Here is an 18,514-nt window from a genome sequence, read left to right as displayed (position 1 = left end):
AAAAACAAAAAAGTGCTCCTTACTTTGAATACCTTCCCCAAAACAAGGCTCCCTGAGCCAAATCCCCAGCTGTGGCATAAAAATGGAAGAAGGAAGTGGCCCATTTTGTCACAGCACAAATCACTGTGGGATATACTGGAGGCTTCAAATTTGTTTTTGGGACAGGAACAAAGCTATTTATTGAAACAAGTAAGTTCCATGAAATAACCTGATTTTTATTATAGTTGAAAGATATGGATATCTGTTTTCATTGACTTTTTCCCCAGAGTTTTGTCCGCTATTTAAATAAGATAGGTTGGCAATGGTAAAGTTGCATTATATATATCCACGAGCATTATTCATGTAGAAATATGTAGTGAACCTTAGTAAGTGTGGATGGACATAGCTACCCTATGTCCTGTCTAGAACTAAAACTCTGTAATTATATGAATGACTTTTTAAACCTGAATATTCACGCATTTTTTAATATAATCTACTGTATACAGAGCAGGATTTTCTATTGAATTGTGACTTATTTCTTGTCATCTTCCAATGTTCTTAGAAATGAAGGTTAAACAGTAAAATTATACACCTCTTCCCACTTTGATGACCACACACACTTAATAACTAACTTGTGTGTGATTGAGGAATCCCAGGCTATGGCCCAGCTACAGGGCTCCATGTATATAGACTTGGCCCAGTCATGGGGTGCCATTTTGTATAGAGTTATGTCAGAGTGTGAGCACAGGTTATCAGAAATTCGTATTTGGAACTGGCACCCAACTTTTGATCAACCCAAGTAAGTCAGATCTCTATAAATGTGTAACCTCACTTCGAATATTGGGTTTACATGTATCTATGTAGCATTTGCTCTGGTCTAAACATAATATGATGATGACAATAATCATTGTCATCTCATTATTATTATTAGCACTACTGTTTTGTTATTATTAATCATAACAATGCTGCTAACTTTGAATTTACTTTTCTGCCACGTTATTCATTTTACCCTTTAAGGAGAATCAGTGTGAAGGTAAAACAGGAGAAAAACATCTGTTTCCTTTGGAATCAAGTACTTGTTCATCCCATTGCCCCCTCTCTACTGAGGGTCCATATTAACCTCACATTATTTTGGTTTCTATGCTGCCTCCCGATTACCTCTCTGAGAAATGTTTCCTTAGCTTTTCCCTGCCTAAGCACTTAGATTTTACAGCTCATATTTACCCAGAGTATATTTAGCTTTTAACCTCTCCCTAAACTGGCCTTCTTGTCCCAATAATTATACACAGTAAAACTCAGTTCACCTCAGTAGATGATGACTGAGTATCATCAACAAGCCAGGGGCCATATGTGATTTAAAAAGAAACAAACCAAGAAAAGAAGAAGTGTAAGATGTGGTTCTTGCTCTCGAGAACTTCCAGTCTTGTCAGAAAAACAATACACCCATCTATTAAAAGTCTATTAACAATTTATATGTGGGTGCGCCAAGCAGCATGCTGCGTGCGGTCATGCACAGGACCTGGGGCCCTACTGGCTGGAAACAGGACAGTGGATAGTCCACATTCCCTGGCAGAGAGCAAGCAGGATTCCACCCCTGCATTTCTGGAAAAGGACCTAAGACTGTTATCTGCTGAGATGCTTGACTTTCTTGACAACCCTTGACAGAAAGCAGCCTGACTGAGGTGAGGATAGCAACAGTAGAAGCAGGAATGAGTCAGGCATTAGAAACCAGGAGTCTTGCTCAGCCCCAAGGAGGATGCGGTGACTCTGAGTCTCACCGAAGCATGTTTTTAGCGTGTGCCCCAGCATGGCTTAATGAAAATGTTCTTGCTCCCACTCTTTCTGGCAAAGTGAAACATTGCAAACATTTTCGCAAATGTCCCCAAGACGATGGTGCCTTCCTCTCAGGAGGGGCAGCTGAGGTGGGAAATGCCCGCTGCTGCCAGTACCTTCAGAAACATGCACACCCACCCGGCCAAGGTAGGAGACAAGTTTTTCACCAAGTGTTGTCAAGGCTCTGCTTCCCCCCTACCCTGTGCAGGAGAAGTAGCCAGAGGCTGTTTGTTGATGGCTGTGATGAGGAAAATGGAGGTGCTGGGTAGCAGTGGGGCTGAAGCTGCTACAGCCATTAGGGAATCTCTCTCCAGCTGTCAGATCACCCATCCCAGGAAAAAGGTTAGGGTCAGCCCTCCCAGGTTCCCAGCATTTAGAGCTCCTGGGAAGTATGTGTGTCCTCTATGAGAGGGTGGGCAAAGCCAAGACGTTTTTGTAATGCACTTACCCAGAGTGTGATTATGGGAACAGAGTCACTTTTGGAAATGGGACTCGAGTGCTGGTCACACCAAGTAAGTGAGCTGGGATCCTTCTGGGCACATGACCCTCTCCCCCACCCATCGATGTTCCTACCCCATAGGTGCTGGACAACTTATGTTCATGGGAGTAGGAAGGGCATGTCCTCCACCGATGCCACACCTAACATTCTTAGAAGGTCACTTCTAAGAACCTTTGTGTCTAACCTTTATGTGCCCCTTGTTGCTTTCTCTCAGCATCTCCACTGACAATATAATATGAAATCTCCTTTGCCTCCATCCTGGGAGCACTTGTGTTTGACGAAAGAGTAACAGAGTCAGACTCTGCTGTGGCCCCAGGCAAGCAGGCAGCGCTGGTGGTGCTGCTGCTCCAAGGGAGCTGCTGCCTTGCTTCCCCACTGACAGGAGCATGTGCATTCTCCTGAGTAAAGGAAGTGTGGGGCTCTTCCAGTCCCATCACCGCCTCTAGGTTCAGGGGCCCTGGACAACTGTGGGAGATTCCTGCAATAGGAAAGTCATGTGAGATGGGTTTTAGCAAGGGCTTTCCTTGCTGTGTGTATCAAGACTAAAAGTATGGATTTATATTTGGAACAGGGACCAAGCTTGTTGTTCACCCACGTGAGTATTATAGAAACAGTCAAGGGATATTCTGTAGACAGAGGACACATGATGGAAGGATACTGCAATAATGAGGGAGTCTGTGATTGGTCTGCTCCGTCGTTAGAGAGCCCATTGTTGCCTGGGAGTAACCTACCATTGTGTCAGGTCTAATGAAATGATTGAGGTTGTGCTGGACAAGGGTTTTGCATGGTGGGTGCAGAGGACAAATCCCTGAGGGTTGAGAAAAAAGGCTTCACTCTTGGTTAGGTTTCTGAAGCAGAACTATCTTCTTGGCAGCCAAGGGGTCCATCTTACCCCTCAATTCTGTGGCTGAGAATCTCTTACCATGTTGTCTTGGATCCATGAGATATCTGTCCCAGGCAAGAGCATCCCAGTCAGGGTGCTGAGGCACCCTGCAGTGTTGGAAAGGGCGATGGAACAGGGACAGGTCTCTTCTGGCTGCAAAAAGCCTCATCCCTCCCTCAGTGGAAATCATTGCTGGGAACCATTGGATTATTAGCTACTATTTACGGAATGTCTGACATGTGCCAGTGACTACATCCTCTCCTCCACAGAATTTCTCAATGCTCACACCCATCCTAATGCTAGGTAGCTAGTATTAGGCCCATTTTACAGATAAAGAAACAGAGGCTTAAGCCAAATAACTTGCCCAACCCAACATCATACAGCTAGGAATGACAAGCTAGAATTTAACTCTGATCTATTTGACTCCAGGGCCTTACTGTTAACCATGCCACCACACTGCTACCACTGTCCGTCCTGTATTCTGTGAAGGAAGATCACAGACCTCAAAGGCTACTGGTCTGGTCCCTGGTTTGCCCAACCCAAGCCTTGTTGCCATGGCAACCATGGCAGCCTTGGTCCAGGACTCATCATTTCTGAAGAGATGAGTAGAGTCATTGAACCTGGTTGGCAGAACTCAGGTATGGCAGGGAGAGGAGTAGAAACCTAAGGGGACTGGTTATTGGGCATAAAGTAACACCGAAAGAAATTTATCATCAAAACCTTGAAACAGGCTGTTTAAAAGCTCTGTTCCCAAGAGTGAAGGCTGTAAATATGGGGGAAGGAGGGGGTGAGGGCAGCCACCCTCAGAGAGCAGTATTTGTACTGCATTGTGGCAGGGTGTGAACACAGGCAGCAGAACACTCACTTTTGGGAGTGGAACAAGACTCCGAGTGCATCCAAGTAAGTGCCCAACCTTAGACTCCAGCCAAAAGCACAGAAAGTCCCTGTTCTGCTTTCTTGGATGTTGAGTCTGCACTTCCCGAACTAATTTCTCATGCTTCTTCATGAGGTTTGAATGTTTTGAAATTTGAATTCCCAGCTGCAAGCTCAACAGTGGTTTATTTTCTAAACGTAGTCATTGCCAGTGGGGCCTGGCCTTTTCATCATTACAGAGGTAGACTCTTTTGCTATTTCTAGATTCCTTTGAGACAAAAGACCTTTATTAGAAAAGAAATTATGACTGATTATGCCAAAAAACTTATTTTTGTTGCCATTTAATTTTCATGAAGGGTGATAAGTTAAATTTCCCAAAGACCATGGGCATGGGATACACTCTCACAAAGCTCCATGTCTAATCAAGAGATATGGGAAGGACTTAAGGCCTAAATAATGCAATAAAAATATTGAGTTTAGAAAATGGACCTATACAGAACTCAAAAGATAAATGAAACAGTCTTAATAAGAGAAGATAGCAGGATTGCATTTAAAATGAACTAAAATATTGAGAGGGCTTTCATTCAACAAATATTTAGCAAATAACTATTATTGGCTTGACCAAAAGGCTCATTCAATGCAGGAGACATAAGAGACATGGGTTCTATCCTGGGTTAGGAAGATCCCCTGGAGTAGAAAATGGCAACCTGCTCTAGTATTCTTGCTTGGAAAGTCCCATGGACAGAGGAGCCTGGCGGGCTACAGTCCACGGGGTCACAAAAGGGCTGGACACAACTGAGCAACTGAGCACACACAAAAGGCTCCTTCAGGTTTTTCCATAAAGATCTTACAGAAAAGCCTGAACAAACATTTTGGCCAAGCACCACAGAAGGAAGGAGGGAGGAAGGGAAGGATAGAAGGGAGAGAAGGAAGAAAGGAAAAGGCAGAGTCTCTGTCATCCAGTATCTCCCCATGGATAGACATCCGTACAAATAGACAGTTAAAGACAGTGTCACCACACTGCCGTGGAAGTACACACAAGTTGCGATGGAATGGCAGAAAGGAAGGCATCCTGACCTCCTATCCTAGCTGCTTGGTACTTTCATCCACCCTGCACTGCACTATTAGCTCTGTGAGGGTGAGACCCCCTCTCCTTCATCCTTTCACCGCCACACCCCAGCACCATTCCTGACACATAGGCATCACCAAACAAGTGACTTGAAAAACGCCTTCAGCTCGAGAGTTGGGGAAGACCTCAGTGCAGAGGCAGTAACTGCTTAGAACCTATTGGTTTAGATGGCAGCAAGTATTCCCCAACAGAGTTGCTAAATTTCAAAACCAAGAGATGACAGAATCCACCTGAACGTGCATGGGTGGGTGAGAGCCCATTTCTCGAGGGAAAACTTCCTCCGTAATTGTCCATTCATTTGTGCACTCACCGAAGTCTCTTCCCTGCCCTGGGTCAGATCAGGTTGCCTTTAGAAAGCCTGAAACCCCATCATATTTCTGAAGAACCAGAGTTCAGAGATATAAGAATTGCACCACCCTGCTAGGGAAGTTCACTTTCACTTTTCACTTTCATGCATTGGAGAAGGAAATGGCAACCCACTCCAGTGTTCTTGCCTGGAGAATCCCAGGAACAGGGGAGCCTGGTGGGCTGCCGTCTATGTGGTCGCACAGAGTCGGACACGACTGAAGCGACTTAGCAACAGCAGCAGCAGCAGCTAGGGAAGTAGCACAAGTGGAAAATCCTATGGTAGCAAAAAGGAAACTGGTCTAATGATAAATACTTGAAGTATATGTCTCTATTTGAGACACCACCCAGGATGGAAACTTTTCTCCATGAGGACCAGAATCTCCTTTGAAGCACATAGCTCTAAGGTCTGTAGGAAGGTGTGTGGGAAGAAAGCCAACAAATTCACATTTGGGCAAGGCTTTCAAGTTGCCATTGTTCCCAGTAGGTAAACCCTGCAAAGTACTGGGGTGATGTGGTCTTGCATGATGACTTCGTTCATATCTTCCCTCGAGCCATTCCTGACAGCAGCAAGAAAATTTGCTGCATAGCTGACTACTGTTCAGCATTTGCCCGAATAGAATGAAGCTGTTTCATAATGATTAGAAAGAAATAATCAGCATCAATAAGACCCCTAATTGTGTCCGTAGGAGTTGGTAGGAGAACAAACAGACTCAGAACACAAAAGCTTAAGGATAAAATTAGGCTGAAATTTAGGATGAATTTTAAATTCTTTAAACTAGAAAAGGGACTTCCGGGGAATGAATATCTAAACCTGTACATGTTCCACAGAGGTTAATGGATGTTTTAAGAAACGAAACATTCTTGGATCAAATAAGTTTAAGAAGCTCTAAATTTCTTTATTGTAAGATCTCTCAGAGCCTTTAGACTGCTAATATGTGTTGTCAGGCTTCAGGACTGAAAAAAGAGTATACAGCATTTTCCAAACTTCTTTGAGCTTAGAATCTTTTTTGCAGAGAAATTTAGGACTAGAGTTCTGTGAAATTCTCACTGAAAAGGACTTGTCTAAACCACTCTCAAACTGGAGATTTTTTGTTTTTGTTGTTCCCATATGAACGTTAATCCTAACCTTAGAACTTTCCAGAGAACTAGATTCTTGGGCCCCATCTGCAACTCACTCCTGATTCTCACAACCTTCACAATTAAGCAGTCCTTCTTGTGCACTTCATGAGGCTATTCCTATGGCAATATTAGTCTGTGTCTGCCCTCAAGGAGTAATGGAACCACTTTCTGATAGGAGAGCTCTCACAGGCCTCCCTTCCATGATTAAGTTGTACTCAAGGTTTTCCATCTATTGCCAGTGCTGTGAATGTTCCCTCAAGATTCATTTCCCAATTAATCTCTGGTTTTTCTCCAGACTCTTTCCGTTTTCTTTCCTCACTTTCACTATGGAATCTAGAATGAGCATCCACCCTCCAGAAAGAGCCTGACCTGCTGAAGGCTGGCTGGGATAGAAAGGTGTATGAGGTTGTTACACAGAAAGCTCAGGAATTAGGACCCGGACTTCTCTCTTGTGCTAGAGAAAGGGGGATTTTGAAGGAACCTGTAAAACAGACATAGGAGTCATTGCTAACCCTGCCAGGCACTAGAGTTCTTATAAAGCATCCTCCTAGTGGGTGTCTTCTGGTGTCTACAATAAGCTGACCTTTGGAACCGGAACCAGGCTGACTGTACACTCACGTGAGTATGACGGTGTGAATGACCAAGGCAAAGTGACTGACCATTTGTCTGTGAGAAAACCGGCAACGATTTATGGCAAACTTGAGGATATGTGAAACACTCGTTTCCATTTCTACAAACTCTCTGGTAACTTGAAATGCTCCCATTTCTCATGTTAAAGTAGAAGTGCCAAGAGCCAGCTGGGTAAATGAAAACCTGAGCAGAACAATTTACGGAAACATAAAAAGAGTTGCAGATACTTGGTGCTTTCAAGCGAAACGGATCATATCAGCACCAGATAATCTGAGCATTCAGGAAATTAGCTAAATGCTCTTGGGGGAAAGAGATGAGTTAATGGCAAACACAAATTCTCTTTTATTGCAGCAGGTAGCTAAATTCCCTGGATGGACTAACGAGCTTAGTGTGGGCATAGCTGCTCACAGAATCTTCCTCTCTGAGATTGAGTAGAATTTTGAACTGCTCCCAGGGTAAAAATGACCCAGACCCCTATGTGAATGGCAAATACAACAAGGTATGGAGGCAGGATGGTGTAGGGTTCACAGCATAGCTTAAAAGGCTAGCAGACCTTGGGGGGAGTCTGGATTTGTCCTCTCCAGCTAATTAAGTCTTCACTTTCTCAACAGAAAAATAAAAATTACCACATCATAATATGAGATAATGCTCGGCATATAGCAAGTAATCAATAATTGGCAGCTTTTCTAAATAATATTAATAATTATCATCATCATCATCATGAAGGCTTTGTTATTCTAAAGCTTCATTATTGTAAAGGGAAAGAGGAACAATTTCCATGGAAAATAGGAAACATAAGAAAAAAAGCCAGGGTCCCTTCTCAGATGGTGCCCTCAGAGCCTGGTAGATTCCAGCAGGTTAATGTCAGGACGGTTATTGCAAAGACCTTACCCTCAGTGGAGATTCGGCACTGATAAGTTAAACTTTGGAGCAGGGACCAGACTGAGTGTCCATCCAAGTAAGTAATGTGGGGCAAAGGTGGACATTGACAGCTAATTCTTCTTTGTCTGAGATGCCCAGTTGAGCCCAGGTGCCTTCTCCTGTCGAGCCCCAAAAGGTTCTTTCCACTCATCCCAGAACATCCTCTCATCCTGCACTCAATGCTCAGGAAACACCCTTGGGCCAGAACCTGAAAAATCATGAGTCAGATGATGGGCAAGGAGTCCTGGACCTTTCACGAGAGGATCCAAGACACTATTGTCCTGAGCAGGGTGGGTTGTCTACTAAATTCTGTGTTTATGGGAATCAGAACCTCCAATCCAGGGCACTATAGCAGGATGGGGCAGGAAGAAAAGGATAAGAGACAAAGATTCGACACAGAAGAGCAGAAGGTCTAACTCTAAAGAGTGTGATCCTCTGTCCCCTCTGAGAGACCAGTGTTTCTCAATGAAGTAGGAGCCAGGGCCAGTGAGTTTCTGTAATGGTGTCCCCAGCAGTGTGAATACAGGAGGAGCGATCGGTAAACTCACTTTTGGGAAAGGAACCCAAGTGTCCATAATATCTGGTGAGTCATTCCAGGCGGCACCATTTGCAACCTCATGAACTAGTATCTCTAACCTTTTCCCTGGAGATCTTGGTATTACTATGGCAAGGCTAACTGTGAGTGTTATAACTGTCTTACAGAGGCCTCTGTGAATGGAAAAGGCAACCCTCTTGATCTTGAAAATCTGTGTCTCTCTAGGTCAATCACATTAAAATTTGACTTTAATCATTCAGCAGATAACTTTAAATGCCTTCTCTGTGGCCATCATTCTATAAAATGTGAGGCTGAGTATGAATATCTAAGATAGATGCTTGAACTGTCTCCAAACAGTATAAAAACTAGTCAAAGAGACCAAGATATTGTAAATTTTGCAACCTGAAAACCATTTTTGTATCAACCAGCTGATGATGTTAACAGGCACGGTAGAGATTCAGAGAAATGGGGTTCTGGCTGAAAAGTTGGGCTACATGGAAAAGGTTTTATGAAGTAGAAAGAATTGTTGAGGCTAAAGGATAAATTAAGATCTATTTGGGCAAAGCAAGGAGATGAGGGGACTTCCAGGCATAAGAAACACCAAGACAGAGGGCATGATCTCAGGAATGAACAAGGCATGTGCATTTTGGCCAAGTAAACACTCTGATAATGAAGTTAGATGGAGAGAAAGCCAAAGATGCCTTCAGAGACAATGGAGAAAAGGAATGCTAGAGCCTTCAGGATAGTATAGACCATTAGGCCCAAGGCCAGCCACTGGGAAACAGGGAAACAATTCAGAAATGCAGACCAGAGGTGAAGGTGAGAGAGGCCAGTTCTTCCCATGGACAGTTCATGGCCTAGACCACCCCCCTTTGTTGCTCAGTGGGCTGTAAGAGCCCATCCGTCAGAGGAGGGGAAACCTAAGGCTTTCTGTAATGAAGACAGTGAGAGTGAGATGGAGGTGTTGGCTCCCAGATGCAGTTTGGCAAGGGAACCAGAGTCTCCATCACTCCAGGTATGTCTCTGAAGGTTCACTGCTTCCTGACGCTCACGAGGGCCTCAGTGGGACTCAACTCAGTCAGTACTGCTCACTCACATTTAGGGTTCCTGGTGCCCAACTTCCAAACACAGATTTGGTGGTATGGGAGCTTTCCATCATTGCTGTGCCCTGGGGATCTTAGAACCTAGAGCCTTGGAACGTGTGCTTCTGTGGCTAATTCTGAATTAAAATGAATGATGAGGATCTAGAAATAGCTGGACTTCCACACTGAAAAGTTGATCCAGTCTTGCTAAGCCTACCTTCTGAGATGTCATCAGTGGTAGGAGGCATTTATCTTACTAAAGTGGAACAGGATGTTTTTCTCCCGGGGCTCTGGCAGATGGACCCCTAAAGATCTCCAGATTAATAATGACTCATTCTTTGTTTTCAGACAAAAATGTTGCATTGAGGTACCTGGGGATAAAAGTAAAAGGGGCTTCATTTTTTAAGGACTTCTTCTTTAGTGTTTATTTTTATTGATTTGCTTGACTGAGCCGCATCTTGGCTGTAGTACGCAATATCTTTAGCTGTACCGCACTAACTCTCAGTTATGCCATGTGGGGTCTAGCTCCCGGATCAGGGATCGAACCTGGACTCCCAGCACTGGGAGCTCATTCTTAGCCATTGGACCACCACCTAAGTCCCTAAAAGAGGGCTTTAAAAAGCCAAGTTTAGGGATCAATATCCAGGTTTTTTGACCCAAAATCTAATTAATAGGAATTTTCCAAATCTGACGGTCACTAGGCTGCTTATTTATCCCACAATTATTTCTTAAGCACCTAGCATATGGCAAAGACTAGGGACACAGCAGTGATCTAGGGACAGGTCCTAGTTATCACAGAGCTTATATTCCAGGGAGCCAGGATGAAGAGTTTTGTCCAGCTGTACTCATACAAGGCATATAAAGGACTTGAGAGAGGAAATTCAAGCGCTCCAAATCGTGGCAACCACCAAATGCTGTGCCACGGAGTATGGGCATTATCCTATAGGCGATAGGAGTCTCTGGAGTATTTTGAACAGAAAGTGACTCGATCAGCTCCACATTATAGACAGCTCATTTGGATGATGAGCTCAAAGAAAAAACTGAAGTAGGGGGAGCAGGAGAGGGTGACTAAGAAGGAAACCAGGGGTAAGGAAGCTGGGCAGAGAAACGACAGCAAATATGCACATGGGGAAAGCCCAAGGGTATCAACTAGTAAAAACAAGAACTGAGAGAGGCTAAAAATCACCCCAATTCTCTGACTTCACTAACTGCTCTTTCATTTTGATCTCTCACTAGCAAAGTTGAGCAACAGTAAGCCTGCCCTGGTGTCACCCTGCACGGATCTCAGTTGGCTTTAAGTCTCACTCTCAGCCCCCTCAGCCTTTCCTTGCGGTCTGTGGCATTGCACCCTCCAGACCAATGCCATCCAATAGAACTTTCTGTGACAATGGAAATACTCTGTCAACCTGCACTGTCCTACACCGTAGGCATCAGCCACATGTGGCTACTGGGGTCTCAACATGAAGGTTTAATTGCTAACTGAATTTTTAATTTTACTTGACGTTTGTTGTTGTTCAGTCGTATCCGACTCTTTGTGACCCCATGGACTGCAGCGCACCAGGGTTCCCTGTCCTTCTCTATCCCCCAGAGTTTGCTTGATGTTGGTTAGTGTAGCTAAAGACTATCACACTGGACAGCATGGTCTAGACCCTCTCCAGACTGACAGCCACTGGCTCTAGGATCTAAGCGAGAGTTTAACCAGGACTCAAAGTCAGGTGTCTGGCCCCCATAACAAACCCCTTTCTCCCTCTGAGGTCAAACTGTGTCTGGTGGCACTTTAACCTCAGCTTTCTTGTGGCCACATTCTCTCAGCACTTCCACACCCTTCCACATCACCCTCTCTGGTCCCACCCATGACTCCCGCTAACGACTGACACATCCACTGGGGTGTGGTATTAGCTAATGGCTTCCCGTCTCTTCCCTCCCAGCAAAAGAATTCTGCCATAAATCCTTAACCCACAGTGATGTCGTCCTCTCAGGCACATGGAGATTGGAGGGGAGCAGGCAGAATCCTTTGAAGCCAGAGCTTTGGGTGTGGCTCACAGGTGACCATGGACAACCCTACCCATAGGCAGCTCTGCCTTGATTCAGCATCCCAAGGCCATGCCAAGGGCTGATTCCCCTGGTTTCCATCCAGCTGGATATCTGCGTTGCCAAGGCCACCCTGACTGGCTCGGCACACGGGGTGCGTCCTACATCACTGGTCTGCAAGACTTTGCCTGTGTGGTGAGAAAGCTAGGGGAGCAGAGAACCACGGGCCCCGGAAGCTGCCATCCCAGCTCTGCTGTAAACTTGCTGGGTGGCCCCAACGTGTTAATCCTCCTAGTAAACCTCTGCTTCCTCCTCCAAACGCAGGAGGTCTGAAAGAATAAACACTGGGGGTTGCTTTAAAAACACAGAATCCCATGAAAATACTGAGTCTTCTTCTCAGCACTAAAGAAAAGCCTCCTGCAGCTCCTGCTTTCCTGGGGCGGAAGAATAGAAACTGTGTATTACTGGGTAGCGCAGTTATCATGGCAATCTACTGGCAGTATCAAGAGCTGCAATTACTAAAATTATTTCAGTTTATTAAATATAACTTTATATGGAGAAACTCTCATAGCTTCTCAGGAGAGCCTGGTCAGGAAAAAAGATGAGGCAATATCCCCACTTGACAGATGAAATTCCTGAGACTCAAGGAGCTGGTATGAATTGCTCAAAGCCTTGTAGCTAGTAAATGGGAGAGCCAGGGCTTAGACACAAGGGTTCTGATTTAGAGCCTAAAGCTTTTATCAGTGAGAGAAATCTCCTGGTGATGTGGCCCATCTTCCAAGTTCATGCCAGCCTATTACAAACATCACACTCCTGTCAACACCAGCCCAAGACGGGGAGACCACCCTAGACTCTAAGACATGTGGCTTGCTTTGCTGGGTCTCTTTTCTGTGCTTGCTTTGTCCTGCCAGAACTATGTTGTTGCTTCCTAGGCCTTCTGAGCTTTTGCAAAAGTTCCTATTAAGTAGAAAAATGGGCAGCATCCCTAAGTAGCCCTGAATTGCTAGTTTCCTTGAATGGTAGGCAGGGCCTGGCAGAGTGTGTTCACTGAGAGCCTGGTCTCTTGGCCAGGACCCGTAGTTTGTGCCTGTCCCTGAGTCCTGTCCGTTGTGAGCAGAAGGTTTCTAGAATGTTCTTTCCCACCTCAAACCTGAGAATGTGACTTGCCAGCCCCATATAGCCCTATTCTTGCCCATCACTGGCATCTGGACTCAGGCCTTGGTTGGAGGGAGGAGGAAAACAACCATCTCCTAACCTGGGTCCTTTTGGTCCACAGAAGTCAAGGACCCCAACCCCACTGTGTACCAGCTGAGAAGCCCCCAATCCAGTGACACTTCTGTCTGCCTATTCACCGATTTTGATTCAAATCAAGTCAACATGGAAAAAATCATGGGGTCCGAGGGGAGCACGGTGCACAAAACAAACAGCACCGTGCTCAACATGGAGATCCTGGGATCCAAGAGCAACGGGATAGTGACTTGGGGAAACACCAGCGATGATGGATGCGAATACACCTTCAACGAGACCATTCCCTTCGCCTCCAGCTTGGGTGAGTGCAGCCTGGGTTCTGCTCTAAGTTGTCTCCTCCATCCAGAGGCTCATTTGTGCCCAGGGCTCAGGTTTGTGACATCTAAAAGCTGCTCTGATTGGTGGTCTCAACCTCATCAACTGTCAGCAAAGACCCCTCCCTTCTCATTCCTGAGCATCAGTGAGCCCCAGCCAGGCAGGTCACAGAACGTCCTAGACAAATAGCAGAGGGGGAAGAGGCCTGAGAGCACGAGGGCCCTGAAGCTCACCCTCTCTGAGTCCCCACCCCCTGCCTCTGCTCAGCCCCTCACTGCTCCTCCAGGCTCCGGTGTGCTTCTCCCAGATCCCTCCTTTTACTCCTCCCTCTTGGCCAAAGGACTTTCCCAGCTCCTAACCTCATTCATTCATTCACTCAGCAGTTGCTGATTGTGCCTGTATAATATGCCCGGTGCTGCCATGGAGGAAAAAATGCATACGATGAGGGGTCTGCTCTGAGCAAGCCCCATTCCAGTTGGGGGAGACCAACCATCAACAAGCAGAAATCTAAAGAACTCCAGATTATCATACTTGCTTTAACTTGGAGTTGGGGAAATAGCCACCCTACGGACAAAAGTCAGAGAAGGCCCTCTGGGGAAATGCTATCTGAGCTGAGATTTCAAGGCTAAGGAGGTACCAACCATAAGAAGAGAAAGGAACTTACAGAGTCAGGAGCACAGTGAGAAAGGCAAAGGGCAGGAGGAGATGAGATGGAAGAGATAGGCCGGAGCCAGATCACAGAGCCTTGCCCGTCATGAGCGGGAGACACTGTTTGGTACAGTGAGGAGATATTGGTTGCCTATAAGCAGTCGAATGACACCCAATTTACTTTATAAAAAAAAAATCATTCTGGGGACTTCCCCAGTGGCTCAGTGGTAAAGGATCTGCCTGCACTGCCGATGAACCCACTGGCAGGCAGATCCCTGTTCAGGAAGTCCCACATGCCATGGAGCAACTAAGCCCCGTGTGCCACAAATACTGAGCCTGTGCTCTAGAGCCCAGGAGCCAAAACTACTGAGCCCATGTGTTGCAACTATTAAAGCCTGTGCACCCTACAGCCCGTGCTCCTCAACAAGAAGCCACCACAGTGAGAAGCTTTGACACCAAAACTAGAGAGTAGCTCCCGCTCGCTGCAACTAGAGAAAGACTGAGCAGCAAGGAACGTCTGGCACAGCCAAAATAAATAAATAATTTTTTTTTTTAACCACCCTGACTAGAGTGGAAAATGGATTGTAGGAGCCAAGAGTGCAAACGGAAAAGAAGCTCCTGCAGCAGAGAGATGATGGGGGCCAGGATGGGGTTGTGGCAGGGGAGTTATTCATTTGATATTTTGTTTTTTATTTCTTTAACTAAGGCACTGGGCCTTAGTTAGGACATTTGAACTCTTGTGGGATCTAGTTCCCCAACCAGGGATAGAACCCAGGCCCCCTGCATTGGGAGCACAGAGTCTTGGTCACTGGACCATCAGGGAAGTCCCTGTGGCAGGGGAGTTAAAAGCTCAACACTATTTGGGATTCAAAGCTAGAACCATGCAGGACTGAAAAGGAAAAGAGGGAATTGAGGAATGTGGCTGGATTTTCTTTCTGAGCAGCTGGGTCAATGATAATGCCATGTACTGAGTCAGAAAAAACAAGCAAACAGATTTGGGGTTCAGGGGTCAAAACCCTGTGGGACAGATGAAAGCACCTGTACCCCTTATGGCACTTCTCACTGTGTCTGCCTTACTTCCTCTATGAGACTCCAGATTGGAACTCACCCAAGGGTGGGCTCTGATGGCTCCTTGTGTCATGTAACATGCGCTTAGCACAACCAGTATTAAGTAAATGAAATGGTGCCTAGAAGCCAGGGGGCTGGCCTTTCGAGGGTCAGTGGTGGCCTCAACAGGTGGTCCCATGTGGGACAAATTCCTTCCAGATCTCTCCACAAGGAGGCATGGAAAGGCTTCTGGGGTGGGAAGTCAGAATGCTCAGGACTCTAAGAAAAATGTCTTTATTTCTCTTTTTAGAAATCTCCTGTAATGCCAAGCTGGTAGAGAAAAGCTTTGAAACAGGTAAGGAAGGGGTCCATCCTGGCTTCACACAGGTCTGGGGAAACGATGAACCCACAATCACCCAGACGGGATAGAGGCAGTGTGAAGGAACATGTGGATCTAGGAATGAAGTTCTAAGGAAAAGAATAGCAGTTCAAGCCCCGTTCAAAGCTGCCTGGGGACATTCTTGAATCCCTAGACTCCTCTCACCATCTCTAATTTTCTTTTCCACTCTAAGAACTTCGAGGATAAGTCTAGTTTTGCTAGCCCAATGACTCATTCCCAGGCCTCTGTATTCCTTTCAGTGGCTCCACTGTCCACAGAGATCAAGAGAGCTTCTGGGTGGCCCAGCTGGGAAATCTCAGACCAGCTCACATAAAGCCCTAGACTAACCAGGTCTTCCCAAGGATGTTCTCCCTCCATAGCCTGGGGGTTTTGCCTTCTTTCAAGAAGAGCAGCAAAACTCATGTGGGCAGTGACCTTGGCTCTCAAAGATCCCCACCATTCCTCACCACCTACTCTGGGCCCACGTTCATTTCCATTTGAGTCATTTGTACTGAGTCATCCCTCTTGGGCTTCCCTTGTGGCTCAGCCGGTAAAGAATCCACCTGCAATGTGGGAGACTTGGGTTCAATCCCTGGGTTGAGAAGATCCCCTGGAGAAGGAAAAGGTAACCCACTCCAGCATTCTGGCCTGGAGAATTCCCTGGACTGCATAGTCCATGGGGTCGCAAAGAGTCAGACACGACTGAGCGACTTTCACTTTCACTTTCATCCCTCTTATGGTTCCACCACTAGATTCTCACTAAGGGGCACTGACCCAGGGTGTTGCGTGTGCCAAGTTCTGAGCATTCACCATCCCCATCCACTGAGAGGCTCAGCCCTAAATCAGAGAGTAAGCGCTGTTAGTGTTTCCCTTTGGAAATGAAATGCTGTTGACACTGGTGCGTGCGTGCTCAGTCACTAAGTGGTGTCCGACTCTTTGCAACCCCATGGACTGCAGCCCACCAGGCTTTTCTGTCCATGGAATTTTCCGGCAAGAATACTGGAATGGGTTGCCATTTCTTACTCTAGGAGATCTTCCCAACCCAGGAATCAAACCTGCATCTCTTGCGTCCCCTGCATTGGCAGACAGAATCTTTACCACTGTGCCCCCTGGGAAGCCCATGTTGACCCTAGAGGGATGTACAGATATGTTTATGAGGGGATGGTGCACCAAAGCTCAAAGGGAGAGGCAGATCCAGGCACTGAAGCTCACCATACTCCCCACCCTGCTTTCGGTGTCACGGGGGCTGTGCAGACCTGTGCCATGACTGCTGTGGCTCCTTGTTTTTGCAGATATAAACCTAAACTCCCAAAACCTGTCAGTGATAGTGTTCCGCATCCTCCTCCTGAAGGTGGTCGGGTTTAATCTGCTCATGACGCTGCGGCTCTGGTCCAGTTGAGGTGAGCTGACATCTCAGCCAGACGGTGGGGCCCTGGGGGCGGGTCCCCAAGCTCTGAAAAGGAACTTCCCCCAGGCTCTTGCTTTTAGGGCCTAAGTCTGGACCCACCAGACTCCTCTTTTCCTGTTCATGGTTCCTCTTGTTAATAGCAATGGCCCCAGATACTTAAGAAACACAATACACTCCTCAGGTGACATTGGTCACTGCCTTTAAGCCACGTCTCACCTAAAAAGTATGAGGAACAGTTGCTATTATCCTCATTTTGGGAATAAAGAAACTGAGGCCAAGGAACATCAAGGCCACACAGCTAATGAGTGGAACTTAGGAGACACTTAGGGCCCAGACTCACTCATACCTATGCCTTCCATTGTACCCCATTCATTGCAAATTTTATGGGGCCCCCCATTCCTTTCCTCAGGTCCTCTAACCCCAATGTGGTGAGGCAGTATTGTATTTGTTATCCACCCTAAATCTGACTAGAATCTCCAGACCCTTTCCCCCAGTGTCCCAGGTCATCCCACTGACAAGACCATCTCATCAAAAAGAACTCTGGGTCCATTTGCCCCTAGAACTCTACAAACAGAAGCATCCTCATCACATCCCTGACTGTCCTGAATGTCATCACTATGCAGCCTGACCCTGTTCTTCCTCATCCCAGGTCACCGACAACCTGAGAGCCCCGTGCTCCCTCGCCCCTTGCTCCTCGTCGCCCTTCCTCTCCCTCTTCAAGCAGAGAGGCGCACTCTCTGCCCCCATGGATGAGAAGGCTCCCTCCTCCTCTCTGGCCTGGCTGGCCATAACACCAACTGGATCCTCCAGATACTGGTGATCAAGATGCTGACAAGCTGCCCAGCACGGCTGCCACCCACTCTCTTCCTCACTGCTGCTTGTCACTGCCTGGCATTCTTGGCAAAGTCGGGGGGCTGCTGCAGCCTCTCCTGGCTGTGGGGACACTCCCTCCCCACCCCCACCCCCCAGAGACTGCCTCTGATGTCCCACTGGATGGTGGATCCCCAGTGGGTTCTCCTGGGCTCTAGCTCCTGGAGAATGTTGTGTGTTGTTTATATTTTTTTACATAGTGTTCATAAAAAAATATACATCACCCTTTTCCCCAACATGTGGGGAAAAATTATCTTTTCACGATCTAGGCCCTGCTCTTCTGTGTATCCGAGCCACATTGTATATTCTGCTGCCACGGCTTCAATAAAAGCGATTTGGAAGAGACTGTGCTTCTGTTTGACTGAGTTTGGTCCAGGTCATTTTCAGCTTGCTGTGGATCACTAGCTGGGCAGAAAGAAACCAAGCCATCTATCCATGAGGACTTTCGGTGGGCCTAACTCAACAAGCTGCTTAAGTCCACCTTTTCCTGGAAAAACCTCCAAAAAATTCCACTGAGAAGGCTGTGCTGGGGGCCAGGAAAACCCACTTAAAAGCCTGGATCCCTGCTCTTCCACTGGGCAGCTCATAGCAAGAGGCCCATGTACATGGGTGGTAATGACCTGTAGCTGAAATCTGGCAGACAGGGACCACACAGCAAGTGTCCCCAAAAGGCCACCCACTGTCTCTTGTCCTGAAGAAACATTTCCTTTGCCTTTCCTTTCAGACTGGATTCCCAC

At 46.5% G+C, this 18,514-nt stretch overlaps 1 gene segment (V, D, J or C); it reads left to right on the top strand.

The window, feature by feature from the left end:
- Window positions 1-18,122, top strand: part of LOC109564828 (T cell receptor alpha chain constant-like) — a 76,360-nt gene extending 58,238 nt beyond the window's left edge. The window contains 4 exon segments of the C gene segment in view: window positions 13,139-13,411; window positions 15,431-15,475; window positions 16,792-16,899; window positions 17,557-18,122. Of these exon segments, the coding sequence occupies window positions 13,139-13,411; window positions 15,431-15,475; window positions 16,792-16,898 (425 nt within the window).
- Window positions 18,123-18,514: the final 392 nt, after the last annotated feature.

Source organism: Bos indicus, chromosome 10 (genome assembly GCF_029378745.1).
Source record: "Bos indicus isolate NIAB-ARS_2022 breed Sahiwal x Tharparkar chromosome 10, NIAB-ARS_B.indTharparkar_mat_pri_1.0, whole genome shotgun sequence".
Lineage (NCBI taxonomy): Eukaryota > Metazoa > Chordata > Mammalia > Artiodactyla > Bovidae > Bos > Bos indicus.
The sequence above is the reverse complement of the archived record's forward strand: the minus strand, read 5'-3'. Positions and strand labels throughout refer to the sequence as shown.